Raw genomic sequence first — 18,624 nt, forward strand, 5'->3', positions numbered from 1 at the left:
GAAACAATCAGAGGCTGATGACAAAATCCTTACTGAGTGCTTCTAGAAATACTACGGGTTTTCCCCTTGAAACATAATTTTTAAAAACCTCTGAGACTACGAAGAAATAACCCTTCTTTAGTTTTCTGCTTAGCTTTTAAAAGCAGAAAATATTCTAAGAAAGCAAATGTAAGAGGTTAATGTGGCGTAGGCACATTTCGAGAATAAGAGTTCGTAGCGAACAATTTTTAAAAACCATGTTTTTCCTTTATTTTTCCCAGAGTGGCAGGGCCGCACAACAGAGACTTCTTGAGAAAGCGGCAGAGAAGTGGTCTGCAGTGTGCTGAACCAGACGTGGCACTGGGGAAACAACCACTCAAGCACACAAGTGGCATTTTGTGATCAAATTTATTTTTTGTTTCAATTTCATTTACTTTGTTTTACTGTAATTTACACAAGAGACTGCCAAGTAAACTAGATATTTTACATTCACCACGCATTCCCTCAAATCTCCACAGTTGTTAGGAAAACATTAGAATCCGTGCGCTGGGCATGGATTTCCATGTGCGCCCAAGCTCCCAGCGATGCTACAGATGCCAGTGAGAGTTTAGTCCATTAAAAGGAGAGGGCGAGACTCCTGATTTCACAAAATTAGCAATAATCTTCCTTGCACCAACCACTTCGCAGACAATGATTATGCTTTGACAACACCTATCTTACAACAGTGCCCAGAGAGTAAACATCAGTCTTGATCCTGAGTACACGGAGGACGTATGCGACGTGGGTTCGGAGCCAAGGCTACCAGGGCATCGCGCTGTGGCAGTGATCCTGAACACCCTCGTCTGACTCACTGCCACCACCCTGGTGGGGACACAAGGCATGTGGGAGAACGAGGAGCAGGGCAGGCAGGACAGTCAGCACATCAGATTACAAACGTGATAGGACTACAGGGGCTGGCGTGTTGCAGGAGGGATGAGAGGTTAGAGAAGACAGCTTGTGACCGGAAGGCTTCAACAATATCATTCTAGTCAAGATTCCAGGAGTGACAGGAGAAAAACTGGATTCGGACAGAGAAAGGTGATAAAAATCTTACCTAGCTATGGTTCCTTTCTTAAAGAAGAAGGACAAGGTGGCAGCAGCTGCTACCCAGCACGTTCATGATGCTTACTCATGACAGGTTCCAAAGGCGTCCTACTAGACAGCACCTCCCCATGGGGGGCGGAGCACTGGCCCCTCAGCAGGGCCTCCCAGGCAAGGAGACCAGCTTGAGCTGCCTCGGAAAAATTCCGCTATCTCAAAGGCGGTGCCTCCCCTTCAGGGTATATTTCAATAGGAAAAGAGCAAAAAAAAAAAAAAAAAAAAAAAAAAAAAGGAAACAAACAAACAAACAAAAAAAACCGGAAAACCGTCAGGACTATCTGTATTCTAGCGGGTCAGCTGTGAGGAATCTAGATCATTTGCATAGTTTCCAAGCTCTAATTGCAGAAAACAGTCATTTCAGAAACAAGACTCCACAGAAGTGCTCTACTTCCAAGTTTTCCTACACCTACGATGCTATTCATTTCTTCGTCAATTTTGTTTGCCTAACAGGAGCCTGAAAATTGTATAGTGTTTATTATAAATCACAAACCGTCATCTCCATTTTTGCTAGGTTTGATGTAGAAAAATATTTGAAATTTAAAATACAAAAATCCAATAAAAACCAGATTTTTTTTTTTTAAGGATTTTTTTCCCTAAGGGCAAACAAGTAAAAATTGCCCGGTAACTATACTCCTTACTAATAGACAGTGTCCAATTTGAATTTAAGATAATAACCATCCAGAAATAAATCGTTATAAATGCATTCAGAGTTTACATTCCAGATTCATTGGAATACCAAAAGATTTTGAATAAATTTTTCTGTGGGAGTCTGTTGCTTATGGGACTAAAATAAAAATTTGTAAGAGACTGATTTAAAAGAACAGAAAAGTAATAAAAGGCCATATATATATATATATATATTGGTCCACAATTTGACATTTATGAAACATACCAGCTAGTATTACATTGCAGTCAATTTGTCCATTAATGGTATTACTCTGATAATTATTAAAATCTGTTCCAGGTATATATATTGAAAATATTTTCTTTTGCATTCTTGCTGAAGATAGGTACAGTACTTTGGAGAAATGGTACTAATCCTTTCAGTATGTTTGTATGTACATATATACACGAGTGTGTGTATCTCGACCTGTGGCTCTACATGCGTTTTACATACAGCCACAGACCTACACACACACAGACATATATACACACGTGGCTGGGAACCTGTGCATGTGAGTACATCATCACAAGCACACGTCTGGGAAACGTCAACACTGCAAGACACTGGTCAGATTCCTCTTCACTCATCACTGGCTGCACTTGTTCCCCTCACTTGACCTTGATTACGTAACTGGAAAAAAAGCGAAAGACAGGGCAATGTGTTAAAACACAGACACACACAAGAAAGGTTATTGTGTCACATACATTCTCCAGAAAAAGAAAATCCTCAACGTGGCAAAACTTTTGGCAGAAAATGTACCCTAACTACTACATTTAAAAAATTTAATTCTCTTGAAAATTTTGGTCTATGACATAACATTTTGTTTCATCAGGGAGAAAATAAATTGGAAGTGGAGATAAATCGCAGAACATAGAAGAACTTAACAAAAGTAACAATAATTTTAATTTTTTTAAATGAACACTGTATTAAAGACAGGGCTCTGGAGGAATCCTGGCAGAGTTCCTTCGTTGTTATTTGTACAACTACTTGTGTTCACAACTGAATACTTCATTTCTCCCCGTTCAATAATTCGATAATTAAAGAGCAGGGAGCACCAGTAAGGGGGCAGCAAAGAACCACAGCGAGTGAGGAGAGTGTTTTGTCTTGTTCTTTTTCTCAGTAAACACTGTGGCTCAACAGTAACGACTGGCGGCAGTGGACTGTCCCTTTGTGTATACTCCTGCTGGTTTTGGTATGTGGGGTAGACTCTGAGGCTTTTTCCCCTCGAGGAAAATCTCTTATCTGAGCATATAAATGTGTGTTTAGGGAAATAAAGCCATAGAAATGTTTTATAGCATAGCGAAAACCAAAGTGTATTTATACATCTTAAAGCTAACTGTAAAAGTAACTGAAGGGTCAACGTGAAGGAAGACACTGAGATGTTCAGAATTCAACTACAATGAATCACGAAGGCTGGCCCTTCTGGTATGGCACGAAGGATCTCTGTTTGGTTTAAAATGCTTTTACGTATGTCCTTACTAACCACGTACGGCCCAATAGAGAAGCAGGTCAATCCACTGGGCATTGGTGACGAATCAGCTGGCTTCTGGAACAACACTACGTGATGAATGAGTACGCCTGGCAGCTGGTTTCTGGCCCTAACACTAAGAACTAACTGGAGATTACTAAATTCAACCTGCTCCACATATAAAACTCTTACAGAGTAATAACTTAAGTGTTCCATGTCAATCTCTAAAATATGTATGTCTTTAAAATCTAAAAATTAAACCACATTTAATACTTAGTCTCTGCTCAGCAAGTTAACTACCCATTACCAACAAGGTATTGGTTTTTAAACATTCTTTTTACCCGGGTCTTCACTTACACAGTTTGATATTGTCTCTGACCCTACAGGGGACTCATCTAGACATCAGCAGCCGACGTGCCTCGGACGGAACCCTTCTTACGCATCTAAACGTAAAATGAAATCATGAGCTGCTGGAATCACACTGTAAATTGGGTTAGTAAGCAAAGGCAGAAAGAAGACCCAGGAGAGATGGTGAGTGACCGCCGCCTGTTCCTAACCACATCCCCACATCCACACTGAGAATGAGGTTCTGAGGCCCCTCTAGTAATGTCGGTCTAAGGAAAATCCTGCAAAAGGCTTTTCTTAGAACAGTACAAAAAATGTGTATCTACTCTTGAATCCAGGAAACAAAAGCCTGCAAACTGATGGTATGAAATTATCAAAGACAGCCAAGGGTAAATGGACTGTTGTTCACTAATACAATGTGAGAAAATACCCTGATGGTCTGATTCACATTTTCATAGTCCCTAGACCAGACAGGGAGACACGAGATGTGGCCACCTCTGCTACTTCTGAGACTACAGTCCCTGAGAGGAGTTCTTTATGGGAAATTTATTTAAGAGAGGGAGGACAAAAGGAAGAACAAGTGAGCATGGGACCAATGTACGAGAAACAACAAAGGACATAAGGATGCTTCAGAAAGGACAGGCATTCATAACAGTAGACCACAGACAACTCCAAAAAACTCTATGAGAAAATCAGAAAAGAATGGACAGAAAAAAGAACAGATGTAACAAACACATTTCTAAACCTCAACACTTCTCCCCAACCCCCAGAAGTGCCAATTGTGAACGAACAGGCAGAAAGTTTACCCCTAGTACTACTCTAAGCAGCTGAGCCTAACCCTCTTTAGGATTCCAGGCAGGGGCATTCCTGTCATGCCTAAGCCCTCAAGATGCTGTTCCTTTTCTCCAGAGCCAAAACCCATATGAATGAAATCAAATCTTAAAATATTTGCAAATTAGGAAGAGAATTACAATGTATCACACTCTATCATCAGGTGTCAGGGAAACAGGACCTGAAGAAAAGGGGAAAAGCCCTGGGTGAAGTCTTGGACGTGTTAAGCCTCGCGCTGAGGCAGGCGCTCTCTGGGTAGGCGCTCTGGCCTGCAGGCACGCTACTGCCCAGGCTGAAGATGCTCGCAAACCAGTGTCAAGGCTGCAGGCAGCAGCAACGTGATGCGGAGGAAGCATACCCCAATGACCCAGAGCAAAAGAACTTAAGTGGGATTTTACGTACAATTATCAGCATAGAATGCTGAAATTGCCTTAAAATGTTTTTGAGATATTTAACAAAGAAACTGCCATGTATCCCCAAACCCTGAACAAAAGAGTTCGTGTGGGAATCAGTCAGGCTAAGCCATGTAGGCACAACAACGATGGTATCTTCCAATAAACAGGGCTTCTGTTCTACCTTACAGACTTGCAATGGAGAAGCAAGGAGCTGAGCCTGCAGGCCCACGGCAAGAGATGGAAGTGAGCCGTCCCCACCTCCTCATCAGGGCACTCACTGTGTTTAGACTGGGAATGCTCTGTGTCTTGACACTGAGAACTTGGGAGGGAAATAAGGGCACTCCCCCGAGGGAAGAGGTCCCAGCCAAGTTCTGTTCAAGGGGTCCAGAGGTAGGCAGGGTTCACAGCTCCAACCAGGGAGGGCTCCATCCCTCACCCTCCAACCATGACCTCTTTTCCTCATGTTATGGACAGTCATCTCAGCATAAAAATCAAAACCAGGGGTGCCTGGGTGGTTCGGTTGGTTAAGCGGCTGCCTTTAGCTCAGGTTATGGTCCCAGGGTCCTGGGATCGAGCCCCACATCAGGCTCCCTGCTCAGAGGGGATCTACTTCTCCCTCTCCCTCTGTGCTCACTCTCTCTTCTCTCTCAAGTAAATAAATAAAATCTTTAAAGAAATCAAAACCAAAAGCAAAACTCCTTACTGAGAGTTCAAACCAAGAAAAATAAGTATGTTTTGTTTTGGCTCAGCATTGGTGAATCCTTCTTGAAGATACCATGTGCTGTGAGCTTAGTGAGAAAGAGTGTCATCACGATGCTTTCTTTCCGGTGTTCAGCTGAGCCTAGCTGTTCAGAGGGGCTGGGGACAGCTGGCAGGTGTCTCTGGAGCGTGGAGCACCTAGAGGGAGCAGAATCAGGCAAGGCAGGGGAGAAGGGACTAAAACTAGGCAGGAGTAGGGGTGCTTCTTAGAGAAGGGCACTAGACTCTTGAGAAAGAGGAGACAGAAGTGGGAGAGGGGCCTGGGGAAAAAAGGTAGTACCCATGACTTACTCTTGCCGGTTTAAATATTAAGGGCCAGCCTAAAACTAAGGCGATGAGGGAGAGCTCTCCCTGCTTGCCATTCTATCACCCCACTCCCAAGATCCAGACCTCAGAGTCATACTATTAGTATGAGAAACAGAGGTCAAAGAGGCTTCTATTGTCTGGCCTAGAAACTGAACTCCAATTTATAAAGTTGTCTCCATGGTAAAACATGTCCCAAATTCCATAAAAACAACTTAAAAACTTTTGGAACAAAATCCATTCATAAGTTGGAGACTGCCGAAAGTTTACTTTCTGTGTAAGATAAGGTTAAAACATTTTATTGCCTTATAAAGAAAATACGTCCTAGTCCTCTCAGAAGGTTTGTATAAAGCTAATTAGAAGCAGATCTGCCGTAATCACCAAAAGTAAGCAATTTTAAACACAGATTCTTTATGATGCTGTGTGCCAGACAAATAGATTTCCTTCTGTGCCAAAGAACCTGATTTGCTGCCATTCTCCTGTGATTAAGTGGGGTTCCTGCCTCACACACACAGGCGTTTGTCAAACACTCCCGCCTGCAGGGCTTCCAAAACTGGGACTGCTGGCGGGACTCTGGATGACTGCATGGAAACCACTAGCCTCTCCCGGACATTCCTTGGGTTCACTTCCCCCCAGGAGGGCCTTACTTTCAACTGAAAAGCAGTGTAGCCCAGAGCAAAAGCAAAACCAGACACTTCTAAGAGGAAGTGGGAAGAATCCATCCCTGGCAGAAAGGAGGCGCTCACACAATGCAAGGCCTACCCTCTCATTCGTGGTGGGCGGGTGGGAGGGTAGGCTTTAACTGTGAAAAAAGGCATGCTGAACTCTGGCCCAAGCATCACCTCAATTTCTGCCTAAAGCTTATGAAGAGCTAAGGATTCAGTGCTAGCTGTGGGAAGGAAGGAGGCATTTCTGGAATTTATGACAATATGGCTAGGCTTATTTTTTCTACAGAAGAGGGAAGTAGGACTTACTGTGCTAACATCAGTAACTTACAGTGATAACAAAATGAGCCAAAGGCAACTTGGTCTGATAAAGTGAACCAGGTACCATCAGAGAGAGCTAATGCATGACAAAGAATATAAAACCACTGGGCACCTTACAGGTAACCAACTCTAGATATATAAAGCTCTAGCCTACTTTCACAGAATATGCTCAAGAAAAGAGAAATCAGAACATATGAGGGATGTTAGTGTCTAAGAAACCTGAATTTGATGAGGTAAGTATTAAAAAATGGCTTTTAATGACACTCTTCTTAATCCTAAGTCTACACTTACTCAGCACGCACACAGTTTTAGAAAGGGTAATGAGAGAATTTCCACAAACAGGGGAAGTCTTACTGTTTCTAGTTCTTTCTGGGTTTCATCCTCCATTCTCCTAATGTCTTCCATTGTCAGATCAATCCACTTGTCAATCCAACAAAAAAGCTGGCGATGAAAGTTTGTAAATATCCTTTTTTCTTGCTTTTAAAACAAAGAAGAAAAATAGTGTAAGACAGCAAAAATCTAAGATTAATAACATATTAACTTTCGATGTCCCAATTAACCCATGCAATCTCCATATACCTGGCTTGAAAAGACCAATTTGTTGATTAGTGGAAATCTAAGTTCGATGATCATTTTGTAAAACAAAAAAAAAACAGAAAAATCTCCCTGTGAAATGTGAAACAATCTTTTCTTGCAAAGGTAGCACAATTTATCAGGAACTGAAAAAACTGTGGTGTGCACATTCTGATCCAACATCGACTCCTGCTAGACCTGATCTATTTTTACCTTTTTCTAAATCTCAGTGACCAAAGGTCAACTTGATTTCTTCTACTGTAAGACTATACGCGGCCATTCTTCTCTGCAATTCAAAGCAAAACTGTGAGGTTGAATACAATGTGTACTGAAACCAAAGAATTCTGGTCCTTTGGAATAAGATGTTTATTTAAAAACCAAAAATTATTACATACTCTCTATCAATTTTTATGCTCCCATGTTAACTGTCACTATATACACACACCTATATAACCCCGTATATAATGAGTGGTTTTAATTGCTGCATTATTTAAATTTTACTAAACTTTCCCAAGAAGAGAGAAAAGTCCACTGAACAGTGAGTACTTTAATACTTTTGGACAATTTTCAACTCTAAAATTTTTTCCACGAACAGAAGGGACTTCATCAATTACACGTGTGACGGACTAGATTGTTAATCTATTACTATGATCCAAGAGGAAGGAAGGAAGCCAACATTTACAGAGTGCCTACCGTGGGCCAGCTGTAAGCAGGCCCAAGAGTAATCACAGTTTCCAGCACATTAGGACCCTTTAAAAAAAAATGTCAGAGCAGTTACAGCTTAACAGCAGAAAAGTTATGGTGGAACAGACACAAGAAGCTGTGGGTTCAGAGGTGTACCAGGGGTTTCTTAATAATGATAACAGAAGAAATAGTCACACTACAGGAAGAGTAGATGCCAAAGAAACTTTTCATATTCCCTATGTGTTTTCAACATGTGTACCTATTTACACAGCTCCAATTCTCCCCTCTTTCGAGATGAAACTGTCCATGTCACGTTCACTTTAATAAAGAAGACATAAAAAACAGGTGATCAGAATTCGGATCCTCAGATTCTGTGGCCCTAGGCTCAGAGTGTAACTATTCTCGGTAAGGACTCTAAAAAAAAACACCCCACGAGAAAGTGCAAAGCATGTAAGAAAGTGTATGTCGACAGAGAGATGTGTGGAGGGGATGAGTGGGTGGCCAACTGAGCTGGGACAGAGGAACCCCTCAGCAGGGAAGGCCTGGGCTCTCCCTCCAGCCAATGCCAGGACACCAGCCCCCTTGGGGACATGCTGTCTATGGAAAGCGCTCTCTACAGAACAGCTGGACAAACCATCAGGAAAGCACTTGGAACAAAAAGACTCCTAGGCTCTTCCCCCAAGAAAGCCCCTTAAAACCTGCTGGCATGTCTTTGCTGTTTCTAGGGAAAAAAAAAGAAACACAGAGAGGCATTACACAGAGGCAATAATTTTTACCTCATAAGTGAGAAAAAACAGTGTTAACAGAAAATACCCCATTAACAGCTACCTAAATTTTCAGTCACTGCATTCTGAACAGCTCTTTACCTTCTGAATGAAGTTTTCTACTTTGCTTTGCAGTCCCCACCACTTGAATTTGATGGTCACCAGCTTATAGGCACACATCTGAGGACAGTCAGGGTTGTTTGCCAGCTCCTTCTAGATGAAGAAAATTGAAAAGGAGAAATCGTGACTTAAATATTGATGTTTTGATGAAAATTGACTGCTGTGTAACAACATCACAGACATACATGAAGAAAAGTACAATCTCATATGTGTTTAATTCGGGTATTTGGAAATTCAAAATCATTTTAGCAAAAGCAGCGGTATTCCCCTGCTGCAAACCCTCCTTCCACAGATGAAGTTATTTCCTGGCTCTGCAGTTTAATAGGTGCATTGTTCAGCCTCAAATTACACTGTTCAGATTCCATATTAAATACCAAATTCTATCCACATCACATCAACAGTGAGCTCGGATACGTCAGGGTTCTCTTAACGCCATTACTGAACTCCCGCCGTGGATGTGCTGAGGCACCATGAAGAACGATCGGGAAGTGTAGTCGTCTTCTAATGCTGGCAAGGGGAGTGGCACTGTTTGTTAACTGAGGTATCTTCCCTGCAAGGGGGATCTGAAAAGGGATGCGGCAAGCGGCAGAAATGATCTCCAATGACCAAGTGTCTCAAGACAGTCCCACGCATCCGGGATTGAGCTTCTACAAATGATCACACCTCAGAGTTTGAATGGCAGCGTCAGGGAATCAAACCAAGAGTTGTTATGGTTAAAAAAAAAAAAAAAAAAGGGGGTGGTGGTGGAATATTAAAAAAAAAAAAGGAGCAAGGGAGAGAGGTGGGGGGGCTATCTGGATTATCTGGATTAAAAGAGACTAAAGAAGTAAAACAGAATGTCTATAGTGTACTTTCAGAAAACAACATTAAAAAGCAATTAGAATTTGGAACTTCAGATTAATGTCAACCTAGGTTCAGCCAAAAATCTTGTAAATATAACACATTTGTGTAGAGAGAGGGGGAGAGGGAAGGAGGAAAGAGGAGAGGAGAGGGGACAGTGAAGTGCTAACAACTGGTGAATCTAGGGGGAGGTGCTCGTTGTTCTAGTCTTTCCAGGTTTTTTTGTTTTGGCTAATTTTGAAATTTTCATTGTAAAAACTGGGCAGGGGATTACAATCTATGTATTACTGCCCATTTCTGTGCAACTGAGTAAGGCTTCTGCCTTGGGAAGGTCAATGCACTAGCATGTTTATTTTGAGGGAAGGGTTAAGGAGGGGGTGAGCCAGAAGCTTTACGTGGGTCTTCCAAGGTGTGTGTGCAGGAGACCGAAACCCTCCCGAGCTGAGCCAGAAGAGTGGCTGGGACAGGCTCACGCCAGTGAAAAAAAGCAGACACGGTCCTGCCTCTGGAGCTCATGGTCTGCATGGAAAGGAGGTACCTATCAAAGAATCGCAGACTGCAGGAGCAGACTGCAGGTATGGTCTGGGGAAAGGGCCATTTGGTAAACTCTCAGCCCCAGGGCTGGTGTACTTACAAGATGAAAGCTACGTCTCAGGACCCTTTTACGAGGACTCAGTAAACCAGTCTGAGCTCCGTGCACAGCTGGGGGAACTCAAAGGCTTAATACATACTACTGCTTGCTCTCCTTTATTCTTTCACAGAGTAGGAATTACCAGTTTGAGTTTGCAGAACAATCTCCCCAGAACAAGTCATGTGCAACACTACGGGGGCACTTTTTATAAACACTGAATTACTGAGTGAAGAGAAAGCAGTCTTTTTTACAAGGGTTCTTCCCCCTTCTTCACCACTGTTCCTAGCTTCACCCCACACTCGAGACACTGCGATGCCAGCATCGGTCACACTGTGTGTCATTGTCCCTTGTCAGCTGCAACCCATTCACACATCCCACTTTCAGGTTTAGTGTCTGTGGCAAATATTTGTTCCATTCAGCCATATGTACATACATTAAAAAAAAAAAACACATGAATTCCTAGGTCATATTCTAAAACCTCAAAATTATTCTCCATTTATGCAATCACAGCACCAGACCACATTTCCCCCCAAATCCTCAATAATGTTCATTTCAAGTGAATTCTAAAGACAGGATAGATGAAAAAATTCTTTCTTGGTATTATTATTAATATGACTCCACGTTCTATAGAATCCTGCATGATTGATCAACTTTTCTCAGAAAATCTCTTCTGTCGTAACATTTCATCCTATTAATGAGCTGGTACATGGGTTAAATCAGTGAGGAAGCACCATTAGCACTTAAATGAAAACATGATATGAACATCGAACTGTCCTTGTATAGGTGAGTTCTATGTCAACAGAAGAACTTGGTTAGCTGAGCTCTATTCTCCCTCATAAAAGAGCACTCATGTTAAAATTCAGCATGGATGTGTATATATACACCCACACATATATAATCCCATACACTTTATGAACAAGTTTAATTCAGCAAGTATTAAGAGGGTGTCATTTACAACCCCATCCGTGCTAGGTGTTGTAAGCAGACAGACACAAAAGTGGCCAGTAGTAAGGAGAGTAATTACATGTGCATAAATAACGACAAAACCACTATCCTTGCTGCTAATGAGCTCTACCAGAAGGGACACCCTTCTGTTGCTGTTGCTGTGGCCCTGGCCTGAAATATATTTGCAATTCCTCCTCCCCCTCCCTGACCTGGAGGCCCCACGCACTTCAGCTGGGCTCCTATGTGTGGAAGTAGACAGCCAGCCTTCCACAGGACACAGCTAACTTCTGCATGCCCAGCCTCACTGAAATTATCACAAGACTGGTCTTTTGCAGATCATTTTTTGAATAAGCCATGAGCCAGTCTTGAGGTACTCTCTAATCCAATGAGTGTCACTGAAAACCTTCATATGAAACGCCATTTTGGCATATGAAGAATACAGTACTTAAACGCCTGTTAAATAGTAGCGTTAGACTAGGAGTAAGGGGACATGGATTGCAGTTCCCATTATGCAGAGTAACTTCCTATGTAAGGTGGGTAGGATCCTTAACCTCTCTGGGCCTTACTTCTCTGTCAGTAAAAGGAAAGGCTCAACTTTTCATCCTCCACTGATGTGATACTAAAAGCAAGAATGAGTGAACTTAGTTTGTCCAGGGTCGGGGGTGGCCCAGTGCTGTAGGCAGCAAGCACAAGTCCTTGACATCTGATGGCCTGTCTTAAAATTTCCTTTAATTTTGCACTTTATTTTATAATGGGCTTAGTGCAATATCCTCCCATCCATGCACTTGAGCTAAATTTCCTCTATGGCTGAGAACCTCTGATGTACCACTGATTAGCGCTAAGATACCTTCCAGACTGAACATTCCAAGGCCCTATTAATTACAGGCTGCTGATTGCTTTGTTCCGAAACTCCAAATCATTGCACACCTTGTGCTAAACGAAAACCCTGGGTGTTTCCAGCAGAACACCGACTCCTCAAAATTCTCCTACCATTTTATAAAAACAGTGGGATGAAGCATGGTTCTAATTAAAGAGTAAGCTAAATTTAATACAAATATGCCCATACCACACTTGGGCTCTAAGAGCAGAGCATACACACAACTTCAACAATTACCTAAAGTCTGTTTCTCACATTGTTTCTAGTGACTCTGGCAGTCTGTTCGAATCAATTCAGGTAATACTGGTAATTTACAAACTAACACTGAACTATAAAATTTAGTTTAAGTGATGGGACAAAATGAATCTGTTCTCTGAACTATCTTCCCCAGATCTAAAATGTGTATCCAGTCTCACTGGCTTTTGTTTTCCATAAAACTTTTAAGTAATTATTAAAGAAAAGGAAAATTCAGGGAATATGTACCAATTAAAAAGCAAACAAGCAAACGAAAAGCCTGCTGCCTTCATTTCTTGGCCTAATTCTCTACAGTATCAACACCTTACAGCATGAGGCAGAGGTGAATTACAGAAACATAATCTCAAATAACCAGAGGAAAAAGCTGAGAACACAGAAGTTATGTACTTTTTTCTGTAACCATTAATATATATGTGATATTTAAGGTCTCATTCAGTTCTTAAAATGACTCATGCAACTCGCCTCTTAATTTGAGCTGTGTATGGCCTTAAGACTAATGGTTGAATTAAAAAATGGCTTAAAAAGTCTCCACACTTAGGGGCACCTGGTTGGCTCAGTCGGAAGAGCACATGACTCTTGGTCTTGGGGTCCTGAGTTCGAGCCCCATATTGGGTGTAGAGATCACTTAAATAATCGTAAAAAAAAAAAAAGTATCCATACTTAATGGTGAAACCAAAACTTTGGTTGCCGAGAGATTGCCTAGATGTGGTTAAGTAAAAGCGGAAATGATACCTTTGGCACCATCTTCTTGGGGTGGAATCTGAACCCCACATCATTACAGAGCCTTAAAGCTGTTCATTTCCTATGTATACCATATACCCTTTAACCTAGTAATTCCACTTTCAGAAATGTATTCCAGTTCATCAGGTAAGGAAATAACAACACTACAGATTTATTTACAATCACAAAAACCTGGACTTAATGGTGAAGTACTTCATAAGCCCTCCAAACAATGGGCTACTGTGCATATAGCCATTAAAAACCATCTTTTCAAAGAATGCTTAATAATGTGGGGGAAAAAAGGCATAATATGAACAGAATCAGGTATCTATGCATGGGATAAACGCTTATTAATAAAACACATAAATCAGGAAATATAACAAATAGCAATAATTAAATGGTGAGACTATAATTGATTTTTACTTTCTTCTGTGTACCATGCTCTATTTTCAAAACCTAATAAATATATATCATTTTGTAATCAGAAAAAAAACCAATATGCCTCAAAAATACACTACAGAAGTTTTTGCCCTAAGCTGAGTATTTTAGGACAAAGAATTATGTTGCCCTAAATTATCTGGGTACTATTTCAAATCTTCATTCTTCTTTGACTATAAACAATCTAAATGTTTTCCTGCTTCTTTTCTTTTTGATGTTTAATAAATAAAAGCCACACAAAATCAAGCTAAAAGCTAAATTAAGATTTAAATATCTAACTTCAGTCCATACTACATTTTTCCTAATCTTAAACTTCTAAAGTAAAAATGAGGCACACGTGCAGAGCAAAATATTATATACTCTTCAGAGTTACTAGAAATAGTCTTGTGAAAAAAATGTGTAACTTTAAAAATGTGAACAATCTCAATGGGGCAAATATTTGGGACACCATATTCAGAGGAATTGTTCTAGGATCCACAGAACCCAAAGGAGTTCCAGCTTGTCTGCCCAGCTCTCAGGAGGCTCACTGGGGCACAGCAAAGCTTCCTCTCTAGCCTTAAACAATACAAATGTTTCCCAACTCTTTCCTCTTCCATCAGGTAAAACAATAACCCAAGGCATATAAAGCCAAAATCCAAATTCAGATCATTCACACATAATTGCAACACAACCCAAACTTAACATTTCCTAACCTAAAGCAAAACAAGATTCACTCTTTCCTAAATCTAGAATACTATTATTTTGCTGATAAATAGCAGTTGTATACAGATTAAAGCATGAAAATTTATAAGAACAATTGAAAATAAAAGATATAGACTGGTTGGTCACCAAAAGACAAGAACAGTCAGAAGTTTTAAATGAAAACCCTGAACTAATCGAAGAACCCCAAATTATGAGTCATATCTACATAATTTAAATTTCATCTGTAAATCAGCAAGCACAAGCTAGTTGCGAAAACGTTTTCAAAATTGTATTTAGTTAGTGTATTTCACTGAATTCCTTACATTTCATGTTTCTAACCATAAATGAAACCCCCAAACTCAAATTGTGTTTTTAATTTAACGACGCATATTAGGTTACTCTGAGGTATGTGGACTGGGCCTGAGGGAGAGTAATGTATACTGGAGCCACGCAACAGAACTAAACAAAACGCAGCGTGTTTGACTGGAATGGTGAGCAATCAGGCCACGTTCTCCACAAGAACTAGTTTCTTGTATCCGTGACAAATATAAACAAATGTAGAAGACCATTAGAAAAAAAACAAAACAAAACAAACCCAAAGGCATTCTGGAAACTCATTTTCTGAAAATGTGGTCCTCTCATAGTTCCATGCTACATGGCAACTCCACACACACTTTTTCCGACTTAAAATGCGTTGGGATGAAGATGGAATTGCTATGTGCTACAGTTAATCAGAGTTAATACTTTGGAAGGACACAGCCGTTTCTAGTAGGCTCACACCGCCTTCATATTTTAATTTTTCAATTTTAGGCAATCTGAATGCTCAATTTCAGCTGCTGATTTCATAATAAAAGTTTCCAACCCAGATTTCACTAAGAAAGTTAAAAATAAATGCACTGCTGGGGCTGCTGCCAGTACACGCATCAGTAAATATCAACAGAAGATTACAGAATATATGTGAAGTATGTGTACTGAAATTTCAAGCAAAACCCAATTCCTTACTCAGCCATACCACTCCCTCAATTTTGTTTAGATTTTGGTAGCCATTTGGACAGACCTACAGTGGGCATTATATTCTTTCTAAATACACAGCAAGTCCAACATTTGGTTGCGTTTTATTTGGTCTAAAGCAGTTAACTTGAATCCAGCAAATACTTACTAAGCCTCTCCTAGGAGCAGACCTCTGTGCTAGGCGTGGCCCATATTAAGTAGGTCAGACACAGAGCCTACGGCTGAAAACTCAGTGTGTACCAGGAGATAAAGGAGGCGGGGAAGGAAGACAGGGTGTGCGCATAAACCACTACCCTGACATGAGACACACAAAGTACCATGAGAAAGGTCACCGACGATGGACTTCAGTAGGGTTCAGAGGCGAAAGACTCCTACTATTTGGGTAATTGGGAAATGTTAAATGGAGTAAGCAAATGTGAAATCAAAGTTCAAAAGATTAAACTAATCACAGGTTAAACTAATTTCATGAAAATAAGCAAAATGAAAATAAGACAGGAAAGCTTCCTTCCTGTGGCAGGATAATCAGTCACATTTCCCATGTCTCCAAACTTAGTATTTTTGTAGCTCACACCCATTTTACTAATCAGAACTATGACGTGTGCTTCGTGCTTGTGTTCCAATTACTCAAGGAGTGACACTATGTACAAGTGAAACCACAGGTTCACCCTTCAGATAATACTCATGAAGAAAACATCGTCCCTGACAGTGTCAGTAAGAACTCTACAAGGCGCCCATCCTGTCAAATCACCTCTCGAACTCAAGCAAGACACTCCATCTGTCCATGCCTGAATCCTTTGGTGCTGCCTGAGAACAGAGGCATTCAGTATCCAAGGTAAGGTTAGAACTAATCAGGTATCACTCCTGGGGCACTCAGCTTCTTGAAGACATGGAACAGCTTTTTGGTGTCCTCTGTAGGTATTGTTGGGTATTCACACATACCAAGTGTTACTTATTGCTACGGGGCGTTAAAAACCTAGCTTCCAAACCAGATGCTCAACAAACAAACAAAACAGCCATGTTTTAAGGTCCGCTTTATTATCCATAATCCACAATGTGGTCTAACCAGAAACTAATAATGAAACCTCTTTATGCCACCCACTGTAGGTTTTTGAAAGTGAGGTTATAGGGAGGGGACACATTTTAAATGTCTTCACATCCTTCCTGGAACTCACAGCAATGTCTAGATGAAGGGAGGAGAGCACCCTCAAGTCTCTGTCTTTGGGGGACTATCAGTGCTCACCAGCCTCTTGAGGACTCTCTGGGCTGTTTTCTTGCCAACCTCTATCTCAAAGAGCTTTCCACAACTGAGCTGTAACTTCTCCCTCACCCCCACTTCCATTCTTCATCCCTAGCCAACAGGACCTTGAGGTATCTTTACTTCAGGCCACTGACAAGCAAGGCTCTCACCTTCTTTCCACAGATGTGAGGCGGGAGGAGAAAGGAGTCTTGGTAGCAGGGCAGGAAACTAATTACCGTCCCTATAACCCACAAAGATGGCTGCCCTCCACTAGCTTGAAGGATCCAGAACAGCCTTTCTGGTAATTCTAAAACGAGTCTAAACCACGATTGAGCAGGTAAACAGCATGACATAATGTTGCGAAAGCTCCAACTGCCAGAGCTTTTACTCCAGAGTGGAATCAGAACATTAACAGGACATGCCTTTATGGTTAGAAAGAGCATATAATACACATATAAAGATAACATAAAAAATCCCACTTTCTAGGTCAACATCTTCATTTGACCTGATTCCCTGTACCCCAATGTTCAGACACTAGATGAATATTCTGAGACATGTCAAGCACTCTAAGAGCTAGATACTTTGGCAAAGCCTCCTACAAAGACCTTTACAGGCCTAATTATTAACTCTCTTATATATGTAGACACAGAAGCTTAAGTCTTCATGAGGCGTCTGGGTTAAATGAAGAAAGAAATGAGGCCTTGCCATAGGATAAAAATGACACCATAATCTTCAAAGACGGTGTTCCAATTTGTTAAAATGACAACTCTTCAGACGAGGTAAACTGGAAAGCTAAAGGAATCCACGTGTACGTTGTTTTGGATAAACCATTAGAATAGGCAGTCATACCAACGTCATAATACACACAAAGCCCTCAAAACCAAAGAAACCAAAGCGTCTACACACACACGAGAAATGTGCATGCAGTGCTATAAAGAAATAAACATTTAAATCCGTAAGAAATACACAAATCTACCTTGAAGCAAAAATCTTTATCAGGCTATAAATCACTCTATTAGTATGCACAGAATCACTTAAATATTGAGCCCTACATAACAAAATAGATTCATGTGCTCAGATTCTAAGAATTATCTTTTCAAAGGGCAAATGAGTACATAACTAAGGCCCACATCTCTGGGTCTGTAGTTTTCAAAAAAATAAAAGGTATGTATCATATCACAGGGGGAAAAAAAAAGTCTATAACCCAATTGGAAAATATGAAAATCATCTCCATGATCCCCTGCTAGCAAAGACTCCGTAGCCTTTATGTGGCCTCTGCTTTACAGCCGACTCAAGCCAAGCACTCATTAAACACACGTAACCACAAGGGGTAAGGACACGTGAGTCAAGATGAGTTTGATAACCCCCAGATACCAGAATGAGGAAAGCCCTGGATACTAGACAGAGACAAGGAATCACTGTGTCACAAATAGGGTAGCTCATGCATACATGTAATCAACCCCAAGATATGATGAGGCTTTTCATTCCCAAAGACCAAAGCTTCCTCTGCACTGAGAATGTGACATTCATTACTTCATTCCGTCCTGGCAACAACCTTCTGAGGCAGTTACAATGTCCCTCCCATTTTAGAGATGTGGAAACCCAGGCCCAGAGCAGGGATTAAGTTACTGAAGTCACAACTTGTGATACATGGGATAAGGGAATGGATTTCACCCACAGACTCCCTGACCATTGGAAATGTACAACTGATAGTAACAGGAATTAACAAATTCTGGCAAATACCATGAATAGAGAGAGCCACATAAGTGCCTTGAAGCAACAGGGCATAAAAGACGCGATGGTGACAGGGGAGTCACGGGCTTCTGAGTCAGAAACTGCTTTGTCTCCACGCATTACACATCTCTGTGCCGAGCACTGAATCAAGCACTATGGAAACGGGAGATGTCCTGCTGTTTCTCCTACAACTATTATCTGTGCTTCTCTGACCAAGTTTCTCATCTATATAATGAAGCAGTTG

The 18,624-nt window shown here is 41.1% G+C and overlaps 1 protein-coding gene across 3 annotated transcripts in view; it reads right to left on the reverse strand.

Annotated features, from left to right (window-relative positions):
* Nucleotides 1-368: 368 nt before the first annotated feature.
* PITPNB (phosphatidylinositol transfer protein beta) overlaps nucleotides 369-18,624 on the reverse strand; it is a 61,595-nt gene continuing 43,339 nt past the window's right edge. The window contains exons 4-7 of one of the 3 annotated variants that reach the window (XR_008956984.1): nucleotides 8,994-9,104; nucleotides 7,225-7,347; nucleotides 3,609-3,694; nucleotides 369-2,413 (exon numbers count right to left, since the gene is read on the reverse strand). Coding sequence is in view for 1 of the 3 variants with exons in the window: in XM_026484713.4 (XP_026340498.1) it covers nucleotides 2,363-2,413; nucleotides 7,225-7,347; nucleotides 8,994-9,104 (285 nt within the window). In the remaining 2 variants the exon portion in view is untranslated. Of the gene's footprint in view, nucleotides 2,414-3,608; nucleotides 3,695-7,224; nucleotides 7,348-8,386; nucleotides 8,446-8,993; nucleotides 9,105-18,624 lie in introns of those variants that run through there. The other 2 variants (XM_026484713.4, XR_008956985.1) reach the window with 2 other exon arrangements.

This window comes from Ursus arctos, unplaced genomic scaffold (assembly GCF_023065955.2).
Source record: "Ursus arctos isolate Adak ecotype North America unplaced genomic scaffold, UrsArc2.0 scaffold_34, whole genome shotgun sequence".
Classification (NCBI taxonomy): Eukaryota; Metazoa; Chordata; class Mammalia; order Carnivora; family Ursidae; genus Ursus; species Ursus arctos.